Below are 27,426 nucleotides of genomic sequence, written 5' to 3'. Positions count from 1 at the left end.
GAGTCATTAAAACTCGTTTTTCTACCACTCCACAAATTTCTTGTTAACAAACTATAGTTTTGGCAAGTCGGTTAGGACATCTACTTTGTGCATGACACAAGTAATTTTTCCAACAATTGTTTACAGACAGATTATTTCACTTATAATTCACTGTATCACAATTCCAGTGGGTCAGAAGTTTACATACACTAAGTTGACTGTGCCTTTAAACAGCTTGCAAAATTCCAGAAAATGATGTCATGGCTTTAGAAGCTTCTGATAGGCTAATTGACATCATTTGAGGTGTACCAGTGTATGTTTTTCTAGACCTACCTTCAAACGCAGTGCCTCTGCTTGACATCATGGGAAAATCAAAATAAATCAGCCAAAAATTGTAGACCTCCACAAGCCTGGTTCATCCTTGGGAGCAATTTCCAAACGCCTGAAGGTACCACGTTCATCTGTACAAACAAAGTACGCAAGTATAAACACCATGGGACCACGCAGCCGTCATACTGCTCAGGAAGGAGACACGCTCTGTCTCCTAGAGATTAACGTACTTTGGTGCGAAAAGTGCAAATCAATCCCAGAACAACAGCAAAGGACCTTGTGAAAATGCTGGAGGAAACAGGTACAAAAGTATCTATATCCACAGTAAAACAAGTCCTATATCGACATAACCTGAAAGGCCGCTTAGCAAAGAAGAAGCCACTGCTCCAAAACCGCCATAAAAAAGCCAGACTACGGTTTGCAACGGCACATGGGGACAAAGATCGTACTTTTTGGAGAAATGTCCTCTGGTCTGATGAAACAAAAATAGAACTGTTTGGCCATAATGAACATCGTTATGTTTGGAGGAAAAAGGGGGATGCTTGCAAGCCGAAGAACACCATCCCAACCGTGAAGCACGGGGGTGGCAGCATCATGTTGTGGGGGTGATTTGCTGCAGGAGGGACTGGTGCACTTCAGAAAATAGATGGCATCTTTTGGGAGGAAAATGATGTGGATATATTGAAGCAACATCTCAAGACATCAGTCAGGAAGTTAAAGCTTGGTCGCAAATGGGTCTTCCAAATGGACAATGACCCCAAGCATGCTTCCAAAGTTGTGGCAAAATGGCTTAAGGACAACAAAGTCAAGGTATTGGAGTGGCCATCACTAAGCCCTGACCTCAATACAAAATAACATTTGTGGGCAGAACTGAAAAAGCATGTGTGAGCAAGGAGGCCTACAAACCTGACTCAGTTACACTAGCTTTGTCAGGAGGAATGGGCCAAAATTCACCGAACTTATTGTGGGAAGCTTGTGGAAGGCTACCTGAAATGTTTGACCCAAGTTAAACAATGTAAAGGCAATGCTACCAAATACTAATTGAGTGTATGTAAACTTCTGACCCACTGGGAATGTGATGAAAGAAATAAAAGCTGAAATAAATCATTCTCTCTACTATTATTCTGACATTTCACACTCTTGAAATAAAGTAATGGTCCTAACTGACCTGAGACAGGGAATATTTACTAGGAATAAATGTCAGGAATAGTGAAAGACTGAGTTTAAATGTATTTGGCTAAGGTGTATGTAAACTTCTGACTTCAACTGTATGCACGCACACACACACACTATGGTGGCCTGTTGATAGGGACAACCCTTTCCATTTTCTCCACCCTATGATTGAGTTTGCATTATGTTATGTCCCCCCTGTGAAATTGCTCCAAGTCATCTGTTCCAGCTCAAAAGAAGTCAACCTTAATTTGCGAGTTAACTTTGTTAAAATGTATAAAGTTATATTTGATAACAAGCAAATTAAACTTTTATGGGCAGTTTCTCGGAAGCAAAATTTATGAATTACACACCGACATCTGGAATAGATCTCCAATTAAAAGTTAATGCCGTTTGAACTGACAATGTAAAGAATGCAATATCCATCGGAAGGTGATGGCGAGATCTCCTGATTTAAATCTTATTCATGGGGTTGGATAGAATGTACATACTGTCAGTCATACAAAGGTGGTCTCACAGAGGAGCTCTATGTAACACAGTTGTAAACCCAGCGTTGGCACCCAGGGCTTTTAAACAACTCTGCTCAGTGACATTAAAAGTCACTCTGCTCTTTTCACAGCCCATTATATTTAAAAGGGCACCATTAAGTAGCACAGTGAGAATTCATGGGCCTCTTTCTACAATTCCCCAGTTATTTATCTGTAACGGCCATATTGGCCAGGCTCTTTGAGGAGGGGTTCATCGTTTTGTCTTATTGGACCATTTACGTTAGTAAAATAAGTCCAGTGAGATCTCTCTTCAACATCAGATTTGCAACTCTGTTCACACTATCTTTGGATGTGGTATGTCGAAAGCCACATTCCTGCTTCATGTGCGAGTGCATCTTATTAGCATACCGTAAATACACTATATACAGTGCCTTCGGAAAGTATTCAGACCTCTTTACTTTTTCCACATTTTGTTACATTACAGCCTTATTCTAAAATCAATTTGTTTTTTTCTCCATTCATCAATCTACACACAATACCCCATAAAGACAAAGAAAAAAACAGTTTTTTTAAAATGTCTATTAAAATAAGAAACTGATTTCACATTTACATAATTATTCAGACCCTTTCCTCAGTACTTTGTTGAAGGACCTTTGGCAGTGATTACAGCATCGAGTCTTCTTGAGTATGACACTACAAGCTTGGCACATCTGTATTTTTGGAGTTTCTCCCATTCTTCTCTGCAGTTCCTCTCAAGGTCTGTCAGGTTAGATGGGGAGCGTTGCTGCACAGCTATTTTCAGGTCTCTCCAGAGATGTTCGATCGAGTTCAAGTCCGGCTCTGGCTGGGCCACTCAAGGACATTCAGAGACTTGTCCCGAAGCCACTCCTTTGTTGTCTTGGCTGTGTGCTTAGGGTTGTTGTCCTGTTGGAAGGTGAACCTTCACCCCAGTCTGAGGTCCTGTGTGCTCTGGAGTAGGTTTTCATCAAGGATCTCTCTGTACTTTGCTTCCGATCATCTTTGCCTCGATCCTGACTAGTCTCGCAGTCCCTGCCGCTGAAAAACATTTCCACAGCATGATGCTGCCACCACCATGCTTCACTGTAGGGATGGTGCCAGGTTTACTCCAGACGTGATGCTTGGCATTCACGTCAAAGAGTTCAATCTTGTTTCTCATGGTCTGAGAGTCTTTAGGTGCCTTTTGGCAAACTCCAAGCAGGCTTTCGTGTGCCTTTTACTGAAGAGTCACTTCAGTCTGGCCACTACCATAAAGGCCTGATTGGTGGAGTGCTGCAGAGATGGTTGTCCTTCTGGAAGGTTCTCCCATCTCCTACCTACCCGAATGCATAGTGGCAACTGTAAAGTTCAGTGGAAGAGGAATAATGGTCTGGTGCTGTTTTTTTTATGGTGGGCTAGCCCCCTTAGTTCCAGTGAAGGGACACTACTAACGCTACAGCATACAATGACATTCTAGACGATTCTGTGCTTCCAAATTTGTGGCAACAGTTTGGGGAAGGCCCTTTCCTGTTTCAGCATGACAATGCCCCCGTGCACAAACCGAGGTCCAAACAGAAATATACTGCTCAAAAAAATAAAGGGAACACTTAAACAACACAATGTAACTCCAAGTCAATCACACTTCTGTGAAATAAAACTGTCCACTTAGGAAGCAACACTGATTGACAATACATTTCACATGCTATTGTGCAAATGGAATAGACGACAGGTGAAAATTGTAGGCAATTAGCAAGACACCCCCAATAAAGGAGTGGTTCGGCAGGTGGTGACCACAGACCACTTCTCAGTTCCTATGCTTCCTGGCTGATGTTTTGGTCACTTTTGAATGCTGGCGGTGCTTTCACTCTAGTGGTAGCATGAGGCGGAGTCTACAACCCACACAAGTGGCTCAGGTAGTGCAGCTCATCCAGTATGGCACATCAATGCGAGCTGTGGCAAGAAGGTTTGCTGTGTCTGTCAGCGTAGTGTACTGAGCATGGAGGCGCTACCAGTTGACAGGCCAATACATCAGGAGATGTGGAGGAGGCAGTAGGAGGGCAACAACCCAGCAGCAGGACCGCTACCTCCGCCTTTGTGCAAGGAGGAGCAGGAGGAGCACTGCCAGAGCCCTGCAAAAGGACCTCCAGCAGGCCACAAATGTGCATGTGTCTGCTCAAACGGTCAGAAACAGACTCCATGAGGGTGGTATGAGGGCCCGACGTCCACAGGGGGGGTTGTGCTTACGGCCCAACACCGTGCAGGACGTTTGGCATTTGCCAGAGAACACCAAGATTGGCAAATTCGTCACTGGCGCCCTGTGCTCTTCACAGATGAAAGCAGGTTCACACTGAGCACGTGACAGAGTCTGGAGATGCCGTGGAGAACGTTCTGCTGCCTGCAACATCCTCCAGCATGACCGGTTTGGCGGTGGGTCAGTCATAGTGTGGGGTGTCATTTCTTTGGGGGGCCGCACAGCCCTCCATGTGCTCGCCAGAGGTAGCCTGACTGCCATTAGGTACCGAGATGAGATCTTCAGACCCCTTGTGAGACCATATGCTGGTGAGGTTGGCCCTGGGTTCCTCCTAATGCAAGACAATGCTAGACCTCATGTGGCTGGAGTGTCAGCAGTTCCTGCAAGAGGAAGGCATTGATGCTATGGACTGGCCCGCCCGTTCCCCAGACCTGAATCCAATTGAGCACATCTGGGACATCATGTCTCGCTCCATCCACCAACGCCACGTTGCACCACAGACTGTCCAGGAGTTGGCGGATGCTTTAGTCCAGGTCTGGGAGGAGATCCCTCAGGAGACCATCCGCCACCTCATCAGGAGCATGCCCTGGCGTTGTAGGGAGGTCATACAGTCACATGGAGGCCACACACACTACTGAGCCTCATTTTGACTTGTTTTATGAAGGACATTACATCAAAGTTGGATCATCCTGTAGTGTGGTTTTCCACTTTAATTTTGAGTGTGACTCCAAATCCAGACCTCCATGGGTTGATAAATTGGATTTCCATTGATTATTTTTGTGTGATTTTGTTGTCAGCACATTCAACTATGTAAAGAAAAAATAATTTAATAAGATTATTTCATTCATTCAGATCTAGGATGTGTTATTTTAGTGTTCCCTTTATTTTTTTGAGCAGTGTAGTTTGTCGAAATCGTTGTGGAAGAACTTACATTTTACATTTTAGTCAGTTAGCAGACACTCTTATCCAGAGCGACTTACAGTAGTGAATGCATACATTTCACTTCATGCATTTTTTTTTTTGTACTGGCCCACTGTTGGAATCGAACCCACAACCCTGGCGTTGCACACACCATGCTGGCGTTGAAAACACCATGCTCTACCAACTGAGCCACAGGGAAGACCTTGACTGGCTTGCACAGAGCCCTGACCTCTACTCCATCAAACACCTTTGGGGTGAATTGGAACGCCGACTGCGAGTCAGGCCTAATCGCCCAATATCAGTGCCCGACCTCACTAATGCTCTTGTGGCTAAATGGAAGCAAATCCCTGCAGCAATGTTCCAACATCTAGTGGAAAGCCTTCCCAGAAGAGTGGAGGCTGTTATAGCAGCGAAGGTGGGACCAACTCCATATTAATGCCCATGATTTTGGAATGAGATGTTTGATGAGCAGTTGTCCACTTACTTTTGGCCATTGTACCATAGTATAAAGACATAAGGATAGCAATTCAAACTATACAGCAGTTTCTCATCTTAACTATATTGCATAGTGTTGCAAACTTGTCTTTACACTACACAAGTATCTCTCCTGGACCTAGTTTGTTTCGTCAAAGTAGTGTTAAGAGGCCTTGATGCCCAAAACAATGGATTTCAGGCCCATTTTCCTACAAGGCTTTCCTTTCAGGGGGCTGAGAGGGGCTAAGAGGCACTGGGCTGTCCTAACATCTGTTTGTGTCCAGATCCAGGCGGGCCCGGAGCACAGCGCGGCTCGGCGGCCCCCTTCTCCTCTACCCGGGGGTCTTTGTTCCCCGATTTCATGCTATCAGAGAAGCAGCATGTTTTCTTGCGCAGAGCTGTCAGAGGCATAAAGGGGCCCCGAGTGGGGTCACATCTAGAGGGATGGGCATGAAAAATTTGTAAAATATATCACAAAGCCCACCCACAAGATGGTTGCCTAGCGCGTTGTGTGGAGGCAGGGCTGCTCTGTATACATTTCTTTCCCCCTCTTCTTTCCCCCTTCTCTGGGCTAAATTACACCACAGGGCTCCCCTCTTGCCCTGCCGGAGAAGACACATCATTTAGATGAAATGGTGCAAACAAATTAAAGGGTGGCACTAGCTTCCAAATGAATCATTGTTCTTTGTCTCCGGGGAGGCATTGTGCCGGGGTCCTCTTCAACACTGTACAGATAGAAGGCCACCAGCCTGCCTGAGAAAAACACCCATTATTATGCATTGTCCCTTAATTTAAAAAAAAGATTAAATACCGTATTATATGCTCTCAAGTTCCTTTACTGTTGGGCAGGTCCCACTTTACTTTCCTGCCCATATGACTTAGTATCTACTTGGACAAACCCTGGGCCCTAGTTATAATCCTGTATTAAGGTTTACTTATAGCCTAATAATAAGGACTTCCTGGTCAGGAAAGTCTCGGGGCCATTCTTATGTGCATGTAATGTGATTGTTTGTTTGACTTATCATTCATGCTGAGGCAACAGAAGCTCCATCAGATAGCAATTCTAGTGTTCATTATGACATGCATAGTGTTCATTATGACATGCCATGGAAGACATTTTAAAAGTTTTCCATTAGTGCCGGCTGTCAGCTAATAAACTGGTTATACTGTACACTCATTTTCAGCTGGCTACATTTTCAGCATTATATTAACTTGGCTACTTTTCAAATTTGCTAGTCCGTCGAGCCCTCTCCCGCTAGAATACAATATGCATCTTCTAGCGAACTATTGATAGGATAGGCGCCTGTCGGTCACAAAGCGAGCGATGACAGGGAAACGCAGCAGAGAGGAAGGGGCGAAGCGAGAGGTTTCACTCTCACCAAAATTTGTCCAAAATAATTCCAATGCTTTTCTATGGGCTTATTTTAGACCTTAGCTTGTCGCCTGCCTTCCAGCCTTTGGGACAACAACTCCCATTGTTAGGGCTGAGACATGAGCATATCCTCATTATATAAAGATCTCTGGTTGCAGTCTAATTTCTTTATAAGGAAGAGGGAGAGAGAGCAGGATGATTGTGAATTTGCACATCCCATGTAATGTAAGTAGTAACGATGAGTCGAACTCCAATAACCTAATTATTGTTTTTTTGACACATTCATTTATTTTATTTTGTGTGTTTCACATAGCCAGCCAATGCGAAGTCGTTGGGACATGTACGCAATTTACTGTGCGAGCCAGCCATGCGGAGTAATGGCGCCAAGTAGGCTATTTACTGTGCGTTAATTGACAACTGAACAGCAAGTGTTGACTAGTTTATAAAAGATGTCGATCTCCTATATTCCTTTCCAGTGGCTATTTTAGCATGTAAGTCATGCCAGCAAAGCCACAACACAACACTGAACAATACATTAATTGCACTATAACAGTGACAAACGGTGCCCACAAACTGTTAGGGCCTACACATGGCTTTCCCAACAGCAGAGTCCCAACAGCAGTCCAAAAACCTTACCACTGCTACACCTGGCTATGAGCGGAGCCTTGTCTGGCAGCGAAACAGTTCATTCAGCCTCATTTATTGCCTTTTTAAAATGTGGTTTCTACTGACAATTGAGATGTACAAACAATGGCATAAGGGAACGATGAGCTGATTAAGATATTTATGAGCGAGCTAGGACGGACATAGTCAATATAACTTTGTTCAACACTTTTGAAATGTACAGCGATAGAATTCATCGCATGGGCTGTTCTTACAGTATTCTCCCAGTACAGAACTGTACGATAAATAAAGGGGGCATAAGCAATATTCAATGATGACATTTCTTTAAAAAAGGCTACAGGCTAAATGTGCACCACCAAGTCAGAACAGTAGGCTAAGTTATCAGGGGAAAAGGGAGCAAATTATTACGGTGAGGCACATGGGCTACTAACAGCTTACTACACAAATCAAATCAAATTTTATTGGTATTTTTTCCCGAGTTCCCAGTTGTCTTGAACTCACTGAAGTCCGAGATTTTCCAGCTCCGAGTTTCCAGTTATTTCGAACACGGCAGAAGTCATGCTGGATTGACTCCATGGCCAATGTTGAATGTTTATCCTTTTAAGCTTGGAAAAGAGATCCTTAAACCCAGACTTGGACCACAAACCCACTCCACTGAATAGCAGGCTAGTGATTCCTTCCAAACCAGTCATTGTTGATTCTGAGATTTCCAACTTGTTGTGTAATGTTTATGTCCAATGACCGATGAACACCGATACATTTTATCTATGTCATATGAAGAAAATGATGAAGAGAAAATAATTGAAAAGGATTTGCCAGTAGATTGTCGACTTGATTCATGATGTTGATTGCTGGCTTGATTAGCTAAGATTTTGAAAGTACGATGTTGACATGGTCAGTCCAATCAAAGCTCCGGTACGAATATCATGATTTGACGTCAATTTATCTGTGGCCAATGACCTTGAGCCTTCTTGGATGGGCACTTCTAATGTAACTCTATGGCAGCACCGAAGGGGCTTGAATTTTCGATTTCTCCCCATAGATTTTGCAGTGATGTAGTATCCCCTTGAGTGACAAAACACTGAGCCAATCACAGTGCAACTAGAGAACATTACCAACCCCTACGCTCTGTATGTTCCGCTGGCTACCCTACCACAGAAAGCACTGAGCTAGGGTTAAACATCTGCAAGAAAGCAAAAAAGAGATGATGTTTGTATGCGGCTTTATTAACTCAATGATATACAGTACCAGTCAAAGTTTGGACACACCTACTCATTCAAGGGTTTTTCTTAATTTTTACTATTTTATACATTGTAGAATAATTGTGAAGACATCAAAACAATGAAATAACACATATGGAATCATGTAGTAACCAAAAAAGTGTTATACTTATAAAAATATATTGTTAACTTCTATGGGTTAGGTGGGACGTCACCGTCCCACTCTATTCAACAGCCAGTGGAAGAGGGTGGCGCGAAATACAAAACCTCAAAAATGAAATAATTTCAATTTTTCAAACATACGACTATTTTACACCATTTTAAAGACAAGACTCTCGTTAATCTAACCACATTGTCCGATTTCAAAAAGGCTTTACAATGAAAGCAAAACATTAGATTATGTTAGGAGAGTACATAGCCAGAAATAATCACACAGCCATTTTACAAGCAAGCATATATGTCACAAAAACCCAATACACAGCTAAATGAAGCACTAACCTTTGATGATCTTCATCAGATGACACTCCTAGGACATTATGTTATACAATACATGCATGTTTTGTTCAATCAAGTTCATATTTATATCCAAAAACAGCTTTTTACATTGGCGTGTGATGTTCAGAACTAGCATTCCCACCCAAAACTTCCGGTGAATTTACTAAATTACTCACCATAAACGTTGACAAAATACATAACAATTATTTTAAGAATTATAGATACAGAACTCCTTTATGCAATCGCTATGTCAGATTTTAAAATAGCTTTTCGGCGAAAGCACATTTTGCAATATTCTGAGTACATAGCTCAGCCATCACGGCTAGCTATTTTGACACCCGCCAACTTCGGGGCTCACTAAACTCAGAATTACTATTAGAAAAATTGTATTACCTTTGCTGATCTTCGTCAGAATGCACTCCCAGGACTGCTACTTCCACAAGAAATGTTGTTTTTGTTCCAGATAATCCATAGTTATGTCCAAATACCTCCGTTTTGTTCGTGCGTTCAGGTCACTATCCAAAGGGTAACGCGCGAACGCATATCGAGACAAAAAAAATCAAAATGTTCCTTTACCATACTTAGAAGCATGTCAAACGCTGTTTAAAATCAATTTTTATGGTATTTTTCTCGTAAAATAGCGATAATATTCCAACCGGACAATAGTGTATTCATTCAAAAAGGAAAAGAAAAAACAGCATGGTCGCGGGACCACGCATTTCCAATCTCTTAGTCACCAGTCAGACCACTGACAAACTGAGCTACCATACTCTGCCCAGAGACAGGAGACGCCTCAATCCGCTTTCTGAAGGCTTTAGAGAGCCAATGGAAGCCTTAGAAAGTGCAACGTAACCCCAGGGATACTGTAGTTTCGAAAGGGACTAGAAAGAAGAACTACAAATTCTCAGACAGGCCACTTCCTGCTTGGAATTTTCTCAGGTTTTTGCCTGCCATATGAGTTCTGTTAAACTCACAGACACCATTCAAACAGTTTTAGAATCTTCAGAGTGTTTTCTATCCAAATCTACTAATAATATGCATATTCTCATTTCTGGGAAAGAGTAGTAACCAGTTTAAATTGGGTATGTTTTTTTATCCGGCCGTGAAAATACTGCCCCCTAGTCCAAACAGGTTAAACAAATCAAGCCAACAAGTGCTCAGCATATGTGGGAACTCCTTCAAGACTGTTGGAAAAGCATTCCAGGTGAAGCTGGTTGAGAGAATGCCTAGAGTGTGAAAAGCTGTAATCAAGGCAAAGGGTGGCTACTTTGAGGAATATCATATAAAACTGATTCGGATCTGTTTGACACTTTTTTTTTTTGGTTACTACGTGATTCCGTATGTGTTATTTCATAGTTTTGATGTCTTCACTATTATTCTACAATGTAGAAAATAGTACAAAAATGAAGAAAAATCCTTGAATGAGTAGGTATGTCCCAACCTTTGACTGGTACTGTGTATATATATTTTACATTGTTTGCAAACTGATATGTGACATGTATTAATGATGAAATAACATGCAAAACAGGCTAAATGAATACATTCAAATGTATTTATTTTATTTTTAGCAAAACAGGTGGGGCACAGAACAGGTATTGAATGACGGGTCACCACTGTCCCTTTCAAAAATTTTCCCCAGACCTCAAAGCTATTCACTTAATTTTTCTGTTTAAATAAAATACATAATTTGAAAAACAAACAATGTGGCAGTTCATATCTTGTAGTAAAACTGTAAATAAGACTAATCTCAGAAGACAGGTTAAATGTTAGAATAGGTGTAATGTTCTCTTACTTAGTCATGTCTTTCTACACAATACCACAACTAATTTTTCCAATCTGGGTACAATCTCAAAAAAGTATTCAATCATTTCAATGTGTATTTTAGTTGGAATCAAGGAATTAGAGGCCAACAAAAATAATACACAAGGGGGTTAGCCTCGCCTGATTCCCCTGGCCCGGGGGTGCTTAGCGGGCTACTACTTCTATTTGTCTGGCTACTCAATGTTCTTGTGGAAAGCACTGCGGAAAACTAAAATGAGTGTTGCTTATTGGACAAATTCATCTAGTCCTTTCCCATTTTAATCAGTTTTCATTCCATTTGGTGCCGACTGAACACAGCCCAGGTCTCCCCCTCCAGAGGGAACAGGAGGATTAGAGCTTAATTAATTGTTCAGCCGGCATCTATATTGATCAGCACGGTAATGAACTCCATGAAGAGCCTCTGCACTCTTACTGGAGCACCAGTAATTGCTGATCACCTCTCCAATATTCTCAATATGACCCTCCAACAACAACACCCCCTCCACACACAGCTTCACCATCTAGGCTCTCATCAATTGCTCACTAGCTAGTGTGGAATGAGCGAACATAGTTTTTCTTTATAACAATGATAACAATTAAGTTTTATATTTGATTATGAAGTGCCTTCTGAAAGTATTCACTCCTCTTGACTTTTTCCACATTTTGTTATGTTACATTTAAAATAGATTAAATTGAGATTTTGTGTTACTGGCCTACACACAATACCCCATAATGTCAAAGTGGAATTATGTTCTTATATTTTTTTTAACGAATTAATAAAAAATGAAAAGCCGAAATGTATTGAGTCAATAAGTATTCAACCATTTAGTCATGGTAACTAGGCTTCTCCAAAACTGCATTCTGATGTTGCTGATGGTCATTAGTAGCATACCAAACTTGCTAACTGCCATTCACTAATGGCCCGGTACTCAGGGCTCTATTGTCCCTCTAGTCACTTTCACATCAATGCAAATGCAATCGAAAAATCTAATCACACACTTCATGAGAGCCCATGAGCTCATGTTCTGCAACATTTCTATAGGCTATGCAGTTGTATGAGAACAGAGTTTTGATGGCCTCTATTAATTAAAAAGATGATCCCATCAGCTTTCTATAGGCTATAGACTATTTATTTTTTAACTTTCCTTTACAACAGGAGTAGCCTACCTGGCTGACATGAAAATGAACAGCAGGAAAAGCATCATCCGTTCACTATATACGTGCATATGGATGACATATGTTCCAACAGGTGCATGATAATGGTCCATTCTAAATCACAACTAATTTGCCACGTTATTTATACTGAACAAAAATATAAATGCAACATGTAACAATTTTATTGAGTTACAGTTCATATAATGAAATCAGTCAATTGAAATAAATAAATTAGGCCCTAATCTATGGATTTCAGATGACTGAGCAGGGGCGCTGCCACTGGGGAGCCATGCCCAGCCAATCAGAATGAGTTTTTCCCCACAAAAGAGATTATTACATACAGAAATACTCCTCAGTTTCATCAGCTGTCCGGGTGGCTGGTCTCCGATGATCCCGCAGGTGAAGAAGCCGGATGTGGAGGTCCTGGGCTGGCGTGGCTACACATGGTCTGCGATTGTGAGGCCAGTTGGACGTACTGCCAAATTTTCTAAAACAACGTTGGAGGTGGCTTATGGTAGAGAAATTAACATTTAATTCTCTGACAACAGCTCTGGTGGACATTCCTTCAGTCAGCATGCCAATTGCACGCTCCCTCAACACTTGAGACATCTGTGGCATTGTGTTCTGTGACATAACTGCACATTTGAGTGGCCTTTTATTGTCCCCTGCACAAGGTGCACCTGTGTAATGATCATCCTGTTTGATCAGCTTCTTGATATGCCACACCGTTCAGATGGATTGATTATCTTGGTAAAGGAGACATGCTCACTAACAGGGATGTAAACAAATTTGTGCACAATATTGGAGAGAAATATGCTTTTTGTGTGTATGGAACATTTCAGAGATCTTTTGTTTCAGCTCATGAAACATGGGACCAACACTTTACATTTTGCGTTTACATTTTTGTTCAGTATAGAATATGAAGTACATCTAAACTGAAAGTGGAAATTATTGTCCAAAAACAAACTTTTAAGTAGCACTGACTCAATGATAAATAGTGAATATGTGCAGTGTGCACTCACTGGGGATTTTGCTGATGCGCTCCTCTGGTGCTAATAAGATAGGCTACTATTCACTCAATTAACTTGAACATTTTGATAACTAAAACACAGATTAGTATTTTCATTGTGTTGTGGAAATTCTTACACAGGGACACTCAAAGTTAATCTTAAATGAATCATTGTTTATTATCAGCGCACTGGAGAGGTTCCAACTTAATGCACCAAGTACACGTCAATCAGGAGCTCTACCGGGGCAGACCTGTTAGTTCACTTATATACAGACAAATTAAATTTGCATGATTTAGCGTATTCAGTAATTAATTTATCATTAATGTTTGCTTCATTAATGTGACCGACCAATACTGGGTCATGCATGTGACAGACCAATACCTCACAAGGCTTCTTCTCTCCAAGCTGAGACCTTGAAACTGAGAGATCGATCTCAAAACAAGGGTCTGGACGTACTGCCAAATTGCAGATACTACAGTGAGGATTTCAATCAGTCACTTGCATGAACATGGAAATTGGTTATTAGAAAAGCACAAACGGAACACACAAATTGGTTATTAGAAAAGTACAAACATAAACATGTCCATCACAATTGTCTTCTCTTTACAGCAATAACCATTTGCTTTCCAAACTATGTTTCCCGCGATTGTATTTTGAAACATTGCGATATGCCTGGCTCGGCCTTTCTACTTTTCAGACAGTCGCAACTCAACAATAATCTACCTAAATTGTGCGGTGCCTTTCCTTCCGACTGTAGGCAATGCAATTTAAAACAATACCCAACTTATTTTTTAAAGAAGCTAATGAACCTCTGTGGCCAAATCATGCTTTAGTAGCCTATTTTGAATTATTTGATGTATTTCTGTATAGACATGAGTAGGCTAATTAGGCTATGTAATTTTGACTTCCCCTAGCCTTATGGACGTGCCAATATGCTTACATATTAAAAATGTAACCATACGTAACCTCCATTCGCTATTCGAGTGCATGCTATGGATTACATGTTTTTTTTTGTGTGTGGACCATTCTAAATAAAAAATAATTCCACAGGCCTTTTGTTATGGTATCTGGTTCTCTCTTTCACACTTTTGTTTCGCTTATAAATGTCTATGCTCTCAATTGGGATGATGTTATTAGCAAACGTAATTTTTTGTAGCCCAATCTAAACTCACACCATTTAGTTTTTGGAGGCGACTTGAATTGTGTGATCCACCAGTCTTGGACCATTCAAACCCTGTTTTACCCCAAACCCTGACAGAGGCACCGATCACACTTTTTTTCAAACTCATCAAAGATGCATTGGAGTGTGGCTCATACAGACCAATCTCACTTTTAAATGCAGATGTAAAAAATATTAGTGAAATTGCTTGCCTCTAATTGAATCCTCTATGACAGACATCATATCAATGGATCAGACAGGGTTTATTAAGGGTTGCCACTCCTTTTCTAACATTCAAGCTTAATGTCATACACTCTCCTGCATCTTCAGACGTGCCTGAAGTAGTTATCTCTTTAGATGCGGAGAAGGCATTTGACAGGGTAGAATGGGAATATTTATTCTCTTTACTGGGAAAATGTGGATTTGGTGCAAACTTCATTTCCTGGGTTCGACTGTTGTACTTATCACCCAAGGCATCAGTACTTACAAACAAACTTCATTCACAGTATTTCCCATTATCAAGGGCCACACGCCAGGGATTTTCCAATGTACCCTCTGTTATTTGCCCTGGCAATAGATCCCCTTTCTATTATGCTAAAGGTCACACGCTCAATACATGGTATCTACAGATGGGTACTGGAACACAAAGTTTCCTTGTATGCATATGACTTGCTTTTAGATATCTCAGACCCTGAAGCGTGTGACCCTGAGTTAGTGGACCTACTGCGTAGGTTTGGTGTATTTTTGTGTTATAAATAGAATTTCTCAAAGTTAATATTTTCCCATTAATCAATTATCATTACAAATTCCACGGGATACTATTCGATTTCATATGTCCTAGTCTAGCTTTAAATATTTATGGATCAATATCACCCGTACCTTGTCTTCCCTCCATGATGGGAACTTTATTCCTCTGATTAGCAAATTTAAACGTGACTTTCCGAGATGGAGTATTCTCCATTTTACTTTAGCTGGTTAAAGTGAATTGTATCAAGATGAGTGTATTACCCAGATTTCTATATTTGTTCCGATGTCTCCCCCCTTTTCTTTTTTTTACCAAAGTCTTTTTTCACTTTAGTGCATAAGCTTCAATCTTATTTTTTATGGGGTGGTGGGAATCCAGGAATACGTAAAGCATTCCTCCAGAGAGAACCCACGGAGGACTAGCCCTTTCTAACTTTATGTATTATTACTGGGCAGCGAATATACAAAAGATTGTTTACTGGCTTCGCACCCCAGAAACTGACTGGTGTCAAACAGAAGCCAACTCCTCTTTCTCTTTGTCAGCTTTAGTCACCTCCAATTTCCCTTTTTCAGCTTCACGCTATACATTCAATTGTTGTCAATACTGTAATGAAACAGCAGGGAGCAGGTTTCGAACCCTCGACCTTCAAGCCCGAAGTCCAGCGCGCTATCCACTGTGCCGCAAAAGCATGCTCAAGTCGATTTCCGCGCTTATAAACCCAGGGTCGTCACACTACTCCCTCCTTTCAAAGAGCGCGTCCTCGCGCTAGCTTGCGACTCTACGTATTATAGGAACGCGCTCACCGGCCAAGCACACGCACTGTCGTGGATGCAAGGTCCGATCACTTCCGACACCAATGTAATGAAACAGCAAGGAGCAGGTTTCGAACCCTCGACCTTCAAGGCCGAAGTCCGGCGCGCTATCGACTGTGCCGCAAAAGCATGCTCGAGCGGCAGAGTCGATATCCGCGCTTATAATGGTCGTTACAATACTCTTAAAATTTGGACTCGATTCCATCAACATTTTAGATTCTGTGATTTAACTATTCAAGGTCCTATATGTAATAATCACCTCAAACTGGATTCAGCTTTCAAGCTGTGGCAGAGGATTGGCATTACTAAGTTTAATGACCGTTATATTGATGGCACCTTTTCCAATTACGAAGACCTCACTATCAAATTTTATCTACCACATTCAAGTTTATTTAGATATTTCAAAATCTGCTGGTTTATTCACACTTATAGCCCAACCTTGCCAATTCTGTCAAGCGAATCGGGTCTGGATGCCCTTTTGAAAACACCTTTTCAACTAAAGGACTCATATCCCATATTATTTAGATAATCATGTCCCTTGATAACCCGTCACTCAATAAAATCCGATCTGAGTGGGAAAAGGAACTTGGTGGAGATTTCATTGATGAATGGTCCCGTGTGGCTCAGTTGGTAGAGCATGGTGTTTGCAACGCCAGGATTGTGGGTTCGATTCCCACGGGGGACCAGTTAAGCATATACAGTAGGAAGACCTGTTTCTTTGTTAACCGCTCAACACAGAATAGCTGCATGTGCGCTCTCCCTCAGAAATCGTTGGGAGAAAATATCCTTTGTATTTTATTCATGTTCAATTGTATTCTTTATACTGTAAAATCATGGCACTGAATTCCAAGCAAATATTGTCTGCTAAATGAACTAGTGTAGCCCACAGCCTTATGGCATAGCCAGATCAGGGCCTAACGTAAGGACAACTCAGAATATGTAGTCTATTTTAGAAGAACAGAATAGCATTTTCTTCATATCATTTTCTTCATATCATTTTTGTTTAGATCTGTCTAAAATAAATAATGGATTTATTGTGATGGTGTAGGATATATTACATGGATTTATCAGACTTTTTAAAATGTAGATGTTCCAAAGGTATGCATCAGTGGCTTGTAGGCTATGTGTGGAAGCCAGGAGATGCTAAATGTGTTTGTTGATTAACAGTCAATTATCGTGAGACCGGCAGTTATTTGCATGACAATTACCGTCTGACAAAATGTTATGACCGCCACAGCCCAATTCCTGAGGGGCTGTCTTGAAAATCTATGGCAAGACTTGAAAATGGCTGTCTAGTAATGATCAACAATCAACTTGACGGAGCTTGAAGAATTTGAAAAAGAATGTGTAAATATTGTACAGTCTAGGTGTGCAAAGCTTTTGGAGACATACCCAGAGGACTCACAGCTGTAATCACTGTCAAAGGTGATTCTAACATGTATTGACTCAGGGGTGTAAATACTTATGTAAATAAGTTAATAAGTTATTTCTGTATTTAATTTTCAATACGTTTCAATAAGTTTGCAAGCATTTCTAAAACATGTTTTCACTTTGTCATTATGGGGTATTGTGTGTAGTTAAGTGAGAGAAAACAATGATTTTATCCATTTTAAATTCAGGCTGTAACATAACAGAATGTGGAATAAGTCGAGGGGTATGAACATTTTCTAAAGACAAACACTTTATGTGAGTAAGTACAACTCCCAATAATGCTTAGTAAGTGTATAGGATCTGTAATGGCCAGAAAGCTGCATCGTTGTGTAGGGTTTTTACGTTATACCACGGGGTAATCATCACTTTTGAAAATTGTTTTTCATTGGGAGGATAGTTTTTCTTCTGAGACGTGAAAAAGTATTAATTGCACAAACGTTGATGTCCACTCCGCTGTTTATGGTCTGTTTGGAACCAAAACTTGCATCTAGCAACATTCAAATGAAGCATTATCCCAATAAAAAAAGGCAAGCTGTTGAAGCGTTTGACTGTAGGAGAGTAACTTATGTGCGTTAAACAGTCTCGTGGACATCTGCCGGGATTGGTTTCAAACTGCTGACTTAGTGTCAGAGAGGAGGTGGGCTGGCCAGGGTTTTCAGATTAAATCTTTCATTAGGCTCTCTTTGTACAGGTGGCAGTAATGTGTCAGGAGCCTGGCCTGAGACAATGACCCCTCTTACTTTGCCTAATACGCTGAGGAGTGCCGAACCTCCTTTACTGCCACTACTTCATACACACACACACAAATGAAGCATCTGGTGGCCTTTTCCTGTTGAGAAGTCTTTCTTCGGACATTGTGTTGGTAAAATGTGTGTGTGATTAGGAGCTTTTGTCTGTTTCTTTGCCTTAACATGTATGTATGTGTATATGTGAAAGTTTGGTAAAGTTGGATATTTAGCTATTTGTGTGTGATGGGGGGCTACTGCCTGTGTGCATGCTCCCAGCTCAGCTGGGTGTGTCTACTCTGGAACCCCCAGCAGGGTGAGGTCGGCAGGGTCAAAGTGATGAATTTTTATGGGCCTGTTCCCTGTGTTTCAGCCCTGTCCCTTTCTCTATGCTCTGCATTGCCTCTTTAAAACAACCATGCAGGGCAATTTGTCCTGCAGGGCCCTGGAAAATGGGCGAGCAGAGAAGTTATATACCAGGGGGCAAAACACACTCATGCACACACACACACATTCACCCCCACCCCAGCATCATGTTGTCCTGAATGATTTGTGGCCTGTCCATTATGCTTCAGAAAGGACAAATGCATTCGACAGGGTCCTGAAGTTAGCACAGGGGCAAGAATGGCACCCCTTCCAATGCCACCTATTGTTTTAGAGAAGTTTCCCAGATGTTATAATGCACAAGATAAATAGTGCACATTATCGTTACCTCGCGCGCCCCTTTTACCTCGCCTCATTTGAGATGGGGCGTTACGCACTAGGAGACCCCCCCAGTGTGGCCTGCTATCACAGTACTTCAGCTCTCACACTCTGGGGCTCATGGGAAGCCATGCAAGTGTTTGTGTGTCTCTGTGTATGTGGGTATCAGTGTCTGTGGTGGGGGATGTTAAGGCAAGGCAGTGAGAAGGGTCGACCATTCTTCCGACCAGAAAGACGTTGATGCATGGCCCTGACTAACCTCTAACCTGGTGTGAGTCTGGGTCAGAAATAGGGTAACGGGTAACAGTGAGGGTAGCAGGGTAAAGCCACAGTCAGGGCCCATAATAAAGAGTCTCAGGGAAGGAGTGCTGATCTCTGATCAAGTCCCCCTGTCCTGTACATGTTATCTTAGCCATTATGGTCTAAAAGGCAACACTGATCCTACCTCTACTCCTACTGAGACGCTTTATGAATACTGAACAAGATCTGTGACTATCCGCCCCATGTTAAATCCCCCCTCCTAGTTCTTCATCATGGCATTGGTGAATCCACTATGTTTAGTGGGATTAATTAGCAACCCGGAGGGAGAGAGTGTGGAGCTCTCTGTTTGGACTCCAGTCAGGTGGGGTGGGGGGGGTGGGGGTCAGCCCTGATTTAAAGGCTCCCTGGGTAATGGGTGGCGGGTGGGGAGGAGAGGGTACATTTGTTTTTGCCCACTTTGGATCCGAGCGCATCACCGTTTGGGAAGATGTCTCAATCATGCATGCAGGGCAGACTGATGAGGGGAGGGAAGAGAGCAGGAGAGAAGAGAGGAGGAGAGCGCTAAGCTAAACCTGCCAGCCGTTGGCACCACTCGAGCGGGTTGGCAAGTCCCCTCGCGCAGCGGTGAGAAAATAATGGCACGCCATGACAATGCCACCGCCCCTGGTGACAAAGGCCAGCCCTGCCCTGTCCCCCCTTGGCGTAATGGAGAATGATCTCTTTAAGTAACGGCAGCCCAGGGGTCATTCTCCAACTCCCTGTCCCGTCTCCCTTATCAAAAATAGAGATTTAATCGCCAAGCTCTAAACACACTCAATGGGTTATTATTTTGGTGGAATGTCGGTGACTGGAGAGTGAACAATAGGCATGTGAAATTATTTGATGGGATTAGGGTTGCAAAGGGAGACTGTATTACTGGAAACCTTTGAAGTTCTTTCAAGGATTTTCTGTAATATATCCCAAGACATTTAGTGGCACTTTTGGGTCCTTCAGATTATCACAGGTTTCTGAAATAATGTCTGGCCCTCTATGTGGCCTTATCACATGTAATAATTGAATAAGATGATTTAAAACTAAAACATAAAATGACAAAGCTGTAAAACATTATCCTAAATATAAACCATCAACTTAGTGAATACCATTGGTGTTTAATATGAGGGTTTCAGCATGAAATATCCTTTATATATATTTTTTTACAAACAGATTTATTTTAATATGTCTATGTATTTGTTGTCAATGTTTTGGCGTCAAGCTGGTGGCAGTTATGAAAAAGTGTTTTTTTGGAAGAGTTTCGGAGTTAAGTGAAAATAATGCCATTGTTGATTAGATGCTTTTTTCATTAATTAGGCTATTGAACCATATGGTCTATCTACTAGAAACCCATGGACAATAATAACACAAATATAATAATTAGATACTTATGCCATAAATTACCAAAGTTAAGATAGATTGCTCTAGATTTTTCTGTTAATTACCAAAACAAAAGTAAATTACCGGTATCTTTGCAACTCTAGATGGGAATCACCCAGTGGTTGGGTTGAGTGATGTAAGCGGAGCCCCTGCCCAGGCTCTGTGGCGGTAATCCCATGAAGCCACCGTTGCCCCATTGCCATGCCAGGGCAGTCACCTGGCACACTGCCACACCCATCGACCCCTGGAACATTACAAGCCATGGACTGGGGCCTGGTGAGAGGAAACGTATGACATTAGATACAGGAGGAAATGCTACCTAGAACCATACTACAGTGTTTCCCAAACCTCTCCTCTAGTACGCCCAGCTGTTCCACATAATTGATGTATTCCAAAACTAGCACACTTGATTCAATGAAGGGCATGGTGATTAGTTGACCAATTGAATCAGGCGTGCTAGTACTGCAATAGATCTGTGGATTTGCTGTGGTTTGGGGAACACTGCCATATCACAGGCACAGAAATGTGTTATGTATGTGTGCGCTTTGTATGGGATGTGCTGAACGGAAGTTATATCAGGGCAAGAGGGGGGATACTGGTTTTGAGTAGAGTTGGTTTTCTTAGGTGTGAGATTGGTGTGCCGGTTGGCTTGTGGCCAGGTTGAATGAATGGGGGTTGTGGCATGGTTTTGTTGGTTGTGTCAGTGTTGTGTTTGCGTTGGGCTCAGCCAAGCTTCTCCATCTGTTTGCATAGCTGGATCAGTAGCAGAAGGGGAAAGGCAGTCGGGGCTTTGAAGTGGGACAGATTTCTTTAACCTTGTCTCTAAAGAGAGCAGCTGGAGTAGAGAGGTCTTTTCACCGCCCGTTTCCTTCTCGGACACTGATGGGGAAAGGCTATACGGACACACCTTGATGACGTAGGTTGCGCAGCGGAGAGTCGTGTAGAGACTAATGGATTCGGTTCAGTCAGTCGTCCTGTTGAGCCCTTCCCAGCTAGCTAGTTTATGCTGGCTAGCTGGCAACAACCACAGCATGGCACTAGTTAAAACTTGTAAAAGAAAGTGATATTTAGATGGGCGAGGGAGAATTAACTTGTAGTATTGGTTACCATCTGGATGTCACCGTGACATACCGATTAGCTAACATAATGACAAGCCGGTACGAATGACCAGTGCAACGGTGTTGTATCGAGGTGCTTGCCGACGTGAGCTGCTTCCCACCGGGCAGCTATATCGCATGTCGCCGCTGGTAGTTAAAACGGGGCCAATTTGTTCCATCCTACTTGATATTATTTTGAGTAGGATAGCAACCTACAGTATGACCAGTGTATTGGTGTATCCAATATCAGGCCAGGGTGACCACTAAAGCACATTTATTGTACCGATTTTCAACAGAAATGTACAACTACTGAATTTAACGTCCACATTTAAATAAAAAACAATTACTCCGATTAAAAACAGAATGATTCTGGATACTCTCCCAAGTCCCAACTTCGGCAGACAAGTTTCAAATTCTCACTGAAGTTTCTAGCCACAAGCATAAACTAGCTACCTGGAAAGGGCCCATCAGGATGACTGACTGAACCGAATCCGTTTGACTCCGCACAACTCTCAGCTGCAGGACATACGTCATCAATTTAGGCACCAGGCGTGTCCGTGTAGCCTCTCCCACACCAATGAGATTATTCCATTGAAGCGCAAAGCAAGCGCCATCCCCCAAGATGCACAGGGGCAACCTCTCCTCTAACCCCTCGACAAACAGGCCCCCCGTCTCCTGTGTTGACCCGAGACCCACAATGCAAAGCTTTGCCGGGCCGGGGGCTCTCTTTGTATGGGCTGTTAGAGAGACTATTGGCGTTCCCGAAGCAGTGAAGACATCCCACTGGACAACTCTACATATTTGTTTTCCTTCCAAACTTCTCATCCCTGACAGCTGTCCTGTTTTTTTTTCTTCTCCCTCTTATCCTGATGTACCAAATGAAAAGCCAATTGTTTAACTCAAATGTGTTATGTTAATATCATTTGGGGGGGTCAATGAGAGCGTGTTTAGATGTAATGTGTTATGTTAATATCATTTGGGGGGTCAAGAAGAGCGTGTTTAGATATGTGTTTAAAGACGCAGGCGCTTTGATCAGCCCAGCCACTGGCCCTACTTAAAAAGAAAGCTCTGTTGAGGAGCTCGCTTCCTCTTGCCTCCCACGCCCCCTACCCATTCGCTCACATTACCCAGGGTACCTCTATACCAGATGCATGATCCACAGTTAGCGGTGGTGAGCCTGGGTTAATTCTTGGTCAACATCTGTCCTTGTTTTTTTACATCTGAGAGAGCACCTGGGCTCTCTTGGCAGTCCCGTCCTGCACTGATCTAGAAGACTTAAGCAGTGGCATGGGGTTCTCATTTACCCTGCCTCTTTGTTAGGTTAGTGGGGGTATTTCATGACGAAGGTCCCTGCATGGGCCGACGGGCTGGTGGGTTGGTGGGCCAGGCTGAATTATACCAGGGATGTGGTGATGGAGTTTTAGAGGGACGAGGAGGGGGAGGTTGTTTTTCACTGAGGCATCCCCGGACGACAGGAACGCACTGTGATCAATGGCGTGCAATCAGCCGCCTCTGACTCCCATGACACACTGATCAGTCTTAGTCAATGAACACATGAATGAATGAATCAATCACATGTCAGGCCTGGCCACAGAACTGCTTAACCTGAACAACTGTGAGGACAGACCACCACCATACTGATGGGTGTGTAGAGGACCCAGATTTGTAAAGTAGGCACGCTATTCTGAAAAATTGAGTTGATTCTCAAAGATTATTACACTCCGATTGACTGGTTTTCCCTGAAGTTGTATAGTTTCACTAAAATGTAGACCAAGTGAAATAATTTCCCCACAATACACGACACTGTGTCATTGTCGTTTTTCCTTGTTGAGCTTTCGGTTCAGAGTCAGAAACAGTTGGCAAAGGGTGTGACACAGAAAAGCTACATCATTGTGGACCAATGAGCCTCTAGGCTCTTAGAAGAAATAAACACAAACAACTTGTGTGCTTGCTTGTGCAGGTATGCTTTTGACTTGTGATGGGGACATATTCATGTATAGTGAAGCAACTTTGACCCTTGTGCTCAAATAACAGATTTCTTGGTCGAGGCTAACGCTTACTGGATTACAGAAATCATTTGAACATGAATGGAGATGCCATTTCTGTTCTTGAAATATCTGGGGTTTTTTGTCCAATAAGCTGTGTGGGTTTCTGGCAGCGCTGCTGGCTCTGAAGTGGCCAGGGATTTCTGCTTGGCTGGGTTTTGGATTTGCAAAGCTGACAGAAGGGCTTCGATTGGGAAGAACAAGAGGGCCCAACGCTGCTACCAAGTCACTAACTTGAAAGGCTCATTTGAATAAGATAACTTCTTAAAATGTTCAATTTTTTTATCTTGTTCAACCGTCCTCATGGCTGCGTTTTGTTTTCTGATTTGCTCAATTTCGATAAGTTGTGAAGTCGTTCTAAAAAAAACACTTAACAATAAAGAACGTCAAAAGTCGCCAATTTTGCTACGTTTTTCGTAATAATCGTAGAAGTGGATGAAAAATTTAATTTTTCGGATTATCTCTTGCTGGTGTGGCTACAATGACTTTTTTGACAGGGAAAGTATATATGCCTTGCCCTTCTCCAGCTCCTTCTTTGGCCTATTCATTGCACAAAGCTGCTTAAGCACACTTAAGCGCATTAGCATTTGGATGGCAGGGGACCATATTGACCCTGCATTTGGAGGGCCTAAATGAGTGAAAGATGGAGCGATTTGTTAGGGCTTTAGAAACCAGCTTTGGGGGGGGACCGGGGAGGGTTGTTCCACTTTCACTTACTGCTGGGTGTTTGTTCTAATCTGGTGTGCCATTTTGGGCAAGCAGGACTGATTTGTGACATTTCAGTCTAAAGGCCCTTTTTCTGCCCGTTATATTGGCTTGACCTGATTAACTAATCTGTGCTTTGAATTTCAATCAGACCGCTGTCCCTGCAGTGTGGTATGGGAACCACTGGTTGAAGGATTACCTCATTCAACTGTCTTCAAACACAGATGGTTGAATGTTTAACTAATTGTTAAAGGAGTCCACAAAGGGGAATTTAACCATGCACATGGTCCACAGGGTCAAGACATAGCACAGAATAAAGAGGGGGACAGTAAGATGGGGATTTTTTGGGGGGGTGGGTGGGTTCTTAAAAAATCCTTCAAATGCATAGTGGTGTGCATGTGTTCTGTGTGTGGACTGTGGAATGGCCATTAGTAATGATACGGTATAGCCCTCTGTACACACACACGCAGAGAGAGAGAGAGAGATCCTGTGTTTTACCCTTTGACACCATACGATACATGGTTACATTTGTTTTGTCCGCAGTATGATATACTTTTCCATCCTATGAGATGTAGGGAATATTGCCACTAACCCCCCCCTTTCCTTCTACAGAGTCTGTGTTCCACTGCCACCATGCAGACGGTCAGAGTAGGTGACACCAATGAAGTCGAGAAGCTAATATTCAGAGAATCGGAGAACGATCGCGAGGTATGCTACAGCATTGATGTTGGTTCATAACAAGACATAAATGCACTGTGTACACACAATACCTGACATTTTTCAAGTTTTATCAGAATTACTCATGTACATCACCTCACCTGAACACGGAATAGTTTGTTTGTAATGTGCCTTTATAAAGAAAGAATTTACTCTTTCACACTAACATTCCCATAGAATCTAAAGGCCATTCTAATGCCTGATACACTCTATAGAGCTGACCCTAACCAGACCTGACCCAGTTGAAGATATTTTCATTTCACATTGTCCTTTCCAGCAACTATGGTGTATGCGTAACAAGGCCAGCCGGCTTTTCTCGGTTTGGCCCTATAGTGAGAATCAGGCATAAGTGTACAGGTGGAATAATAGTATTCAACACTTCAGACAGAATGAATGCTGCTCCCAACACCACAGCACATTACCCTTCATTAAATGAATTAAAGCTATAATGATAAAGTGCTGGTTCAGATGAGGGTCGCAATTAATCAGTCCACTATTCTCCTACCCTCTTCTGCCCCTTTTAGGTTGTACTTCAACTTGAAAAGAAGCTTTTTAATTATATCAACCAGGACGTTTTCCGGGAAAACAATGGGACCCTGGTAAGACATTCATTTTGTTTTATAACTTTGGAAGGTTTATTCAATACATTTTTTTATTGAGGGCTTTGGGACATTCAAAGTGGCAGGAATGTGCAACGTTTACTACATGTTGTCATCTTTAGACAAAGGCCAAAATTCACTGTGAAACAAGTAAATGAAAGTCACTGATGCGGAACTAGATTTTAGTTTTTTTTTTGGTGGGGGGGGGGGGGTTAGGCCACACAGTGGGTGTCATTGTGACAGAAGCGAGCAGTGCAGATGATCTGAAGGATGCCCTCACGCTTTCCTGCCTCGTCTAAACACTGATTTCAATCTAGGAAAATATTTATTCGGTACCAAATAGAAGAAAACGAATTGAATAAACGAGGGACTACCTTGACCTGCTCCAATTCACCCATGTTCTTTTTCTGTGGCAAAAATGCTTTGAAATGTTTTCTGTTGTGTGTCATAATAAATACAACACTGATTCTTATCATCCTGACACCTCCTATTGGGAAACAGCTTTACACTGAGTGTATGTTTGTGCAATTGGACATATCTAACACTGTATAACAGGCAATTGGACACATGTAAGCCAATGTAACACACATCAGGACTCCTCATGACCATGTCATTATAATAGCCAATAATCCATGTGAAACATATGACTCTTCAAGTAGTCTGTCTGTGTGTATAGTGTACATACTGTGAGTGTATGTGGGGCTGTATGTCTGTGTCTCTGTGTTGGTATGTGTGTGTTTATGTGGTGTGTGTTTGTGCCCCAGGATGCCCCCACTTTCCTCTCCCCCTCCCCTGCAGGGCTCGGCAAGATAAATGGCGTAATGGGGCGTCAGAGATAATCTGATGGTCATAGTCTAGTTAAACACACAGTGTTATGATCCTTATAAAACAAACTACCTTTCCAAAAGGATAAATGTTCCCCCCTGCACCCCTCCTCAGAGGAAAAATAAATCCATTGCATCCTTCATCAACTACTAGGCTTGACAGAAATGTAATTCGAGGCACCTCTCAAAAATAATTATTATATTTTGAGAGGAGTAATCATTGGTCGGGACATGATTGAATGTGTCCATGCCTATTGATTTTTGCTATGATTAATAGTTTTGTTTAGTCGATATTCCCATCGAAATTGTATAATTAATTATCCCCGCTGCTGTCAGGCCGGGACGATGGAGAGCCCTGATAAGTATTTGGGAAGATTACCTTTTCCGGGAGTCGTGGCGTCAAGGGACACAGGAGCTTGCTCCTCAGTTGGAGGTAGAGGGAGTGGGCAGGGGCGGATCTATGTTCCCGGGAACCAGGATTCTGTGCAGACACATGCCCCCCTCCTCTCCACTACCTCCTTTTTATCCAGTAGCGTCTCTTCCATCCTGTAGCCCTCCTCTCTCCCCTCTTCATCATTGATTTTGTTTCAGTACCTCTTTATTGTAACTTTATCAGTGTGGTGTCGGCAGACGGCTGGGAAGGGGGGGGGGTCCTGTTTCGAGTGATGAACTTTTCTGTCAGGGCTGCTCCTCATTGTCATGCTCCCTGCGTACTCGCAACATTACTCAAGCCACAAGTTTTCCAGATTAACTAAATAAATATATAAATAAAGATCCATCCCCTCCCAGGCTAAACTTCTTCAATATTTTACCTGTCAGTGCTCTTAAGTGGTAATACAGCAGCATGCTAAATAAAATGTGACCTTAGCTAGGAAGATAAACATGGAAGGCCAGGGAGAATGGGCTTC

The 27,426-nt window shown here is 42.4% G+C and overlaps 1 protein-coding gene across 2 annotated transcripts in view; it reads left to right on the top strand.

The window, feature by feature from the left end:
• Positions 1-27,426, top strand: part of LOC106576776 (inositol polyphosphate-5-phosphatase A) — a 280,882-nt gene that overhangs the window by 215,725 nt on the left and 37,731 nt on the right. For both annotated transcript variants that reach the window (XM_045700743.1, XM_014154171.2), the window contains exons 10-11: positions 24,991-25,086; positions 25,620-25,694. In XM_045700743.1, the coding sequence (XP_045556699.1) occupies positions 24,991-25,086; positions 25,620-25,694 (171 nt within the window). The remainder of the gene's footprint in view (positions 1-24,990; positions 25,087-25,619; positions 25,695-27,426) is intronic.

The sequence above is a fragment of the Salmo salar genome, chromosome ssa18 (assembly GCF_905237065.1).
Source record: "Salmo salar chromosome ssa18, Ssal_v3.1, whole genome shotgun sequence".
In the NCBI taxonomy this organism is placed as follows: Eukaryota; Metazoa; Chordata; class Actinopteri; order Salmoniformes; family Salmonidae; genus Salmo; species Salmo salar.
Note: the sequence above shows the minus strand (reverse complement) of the source record. Positions and strands in the feature narration are given on the sequence as shown.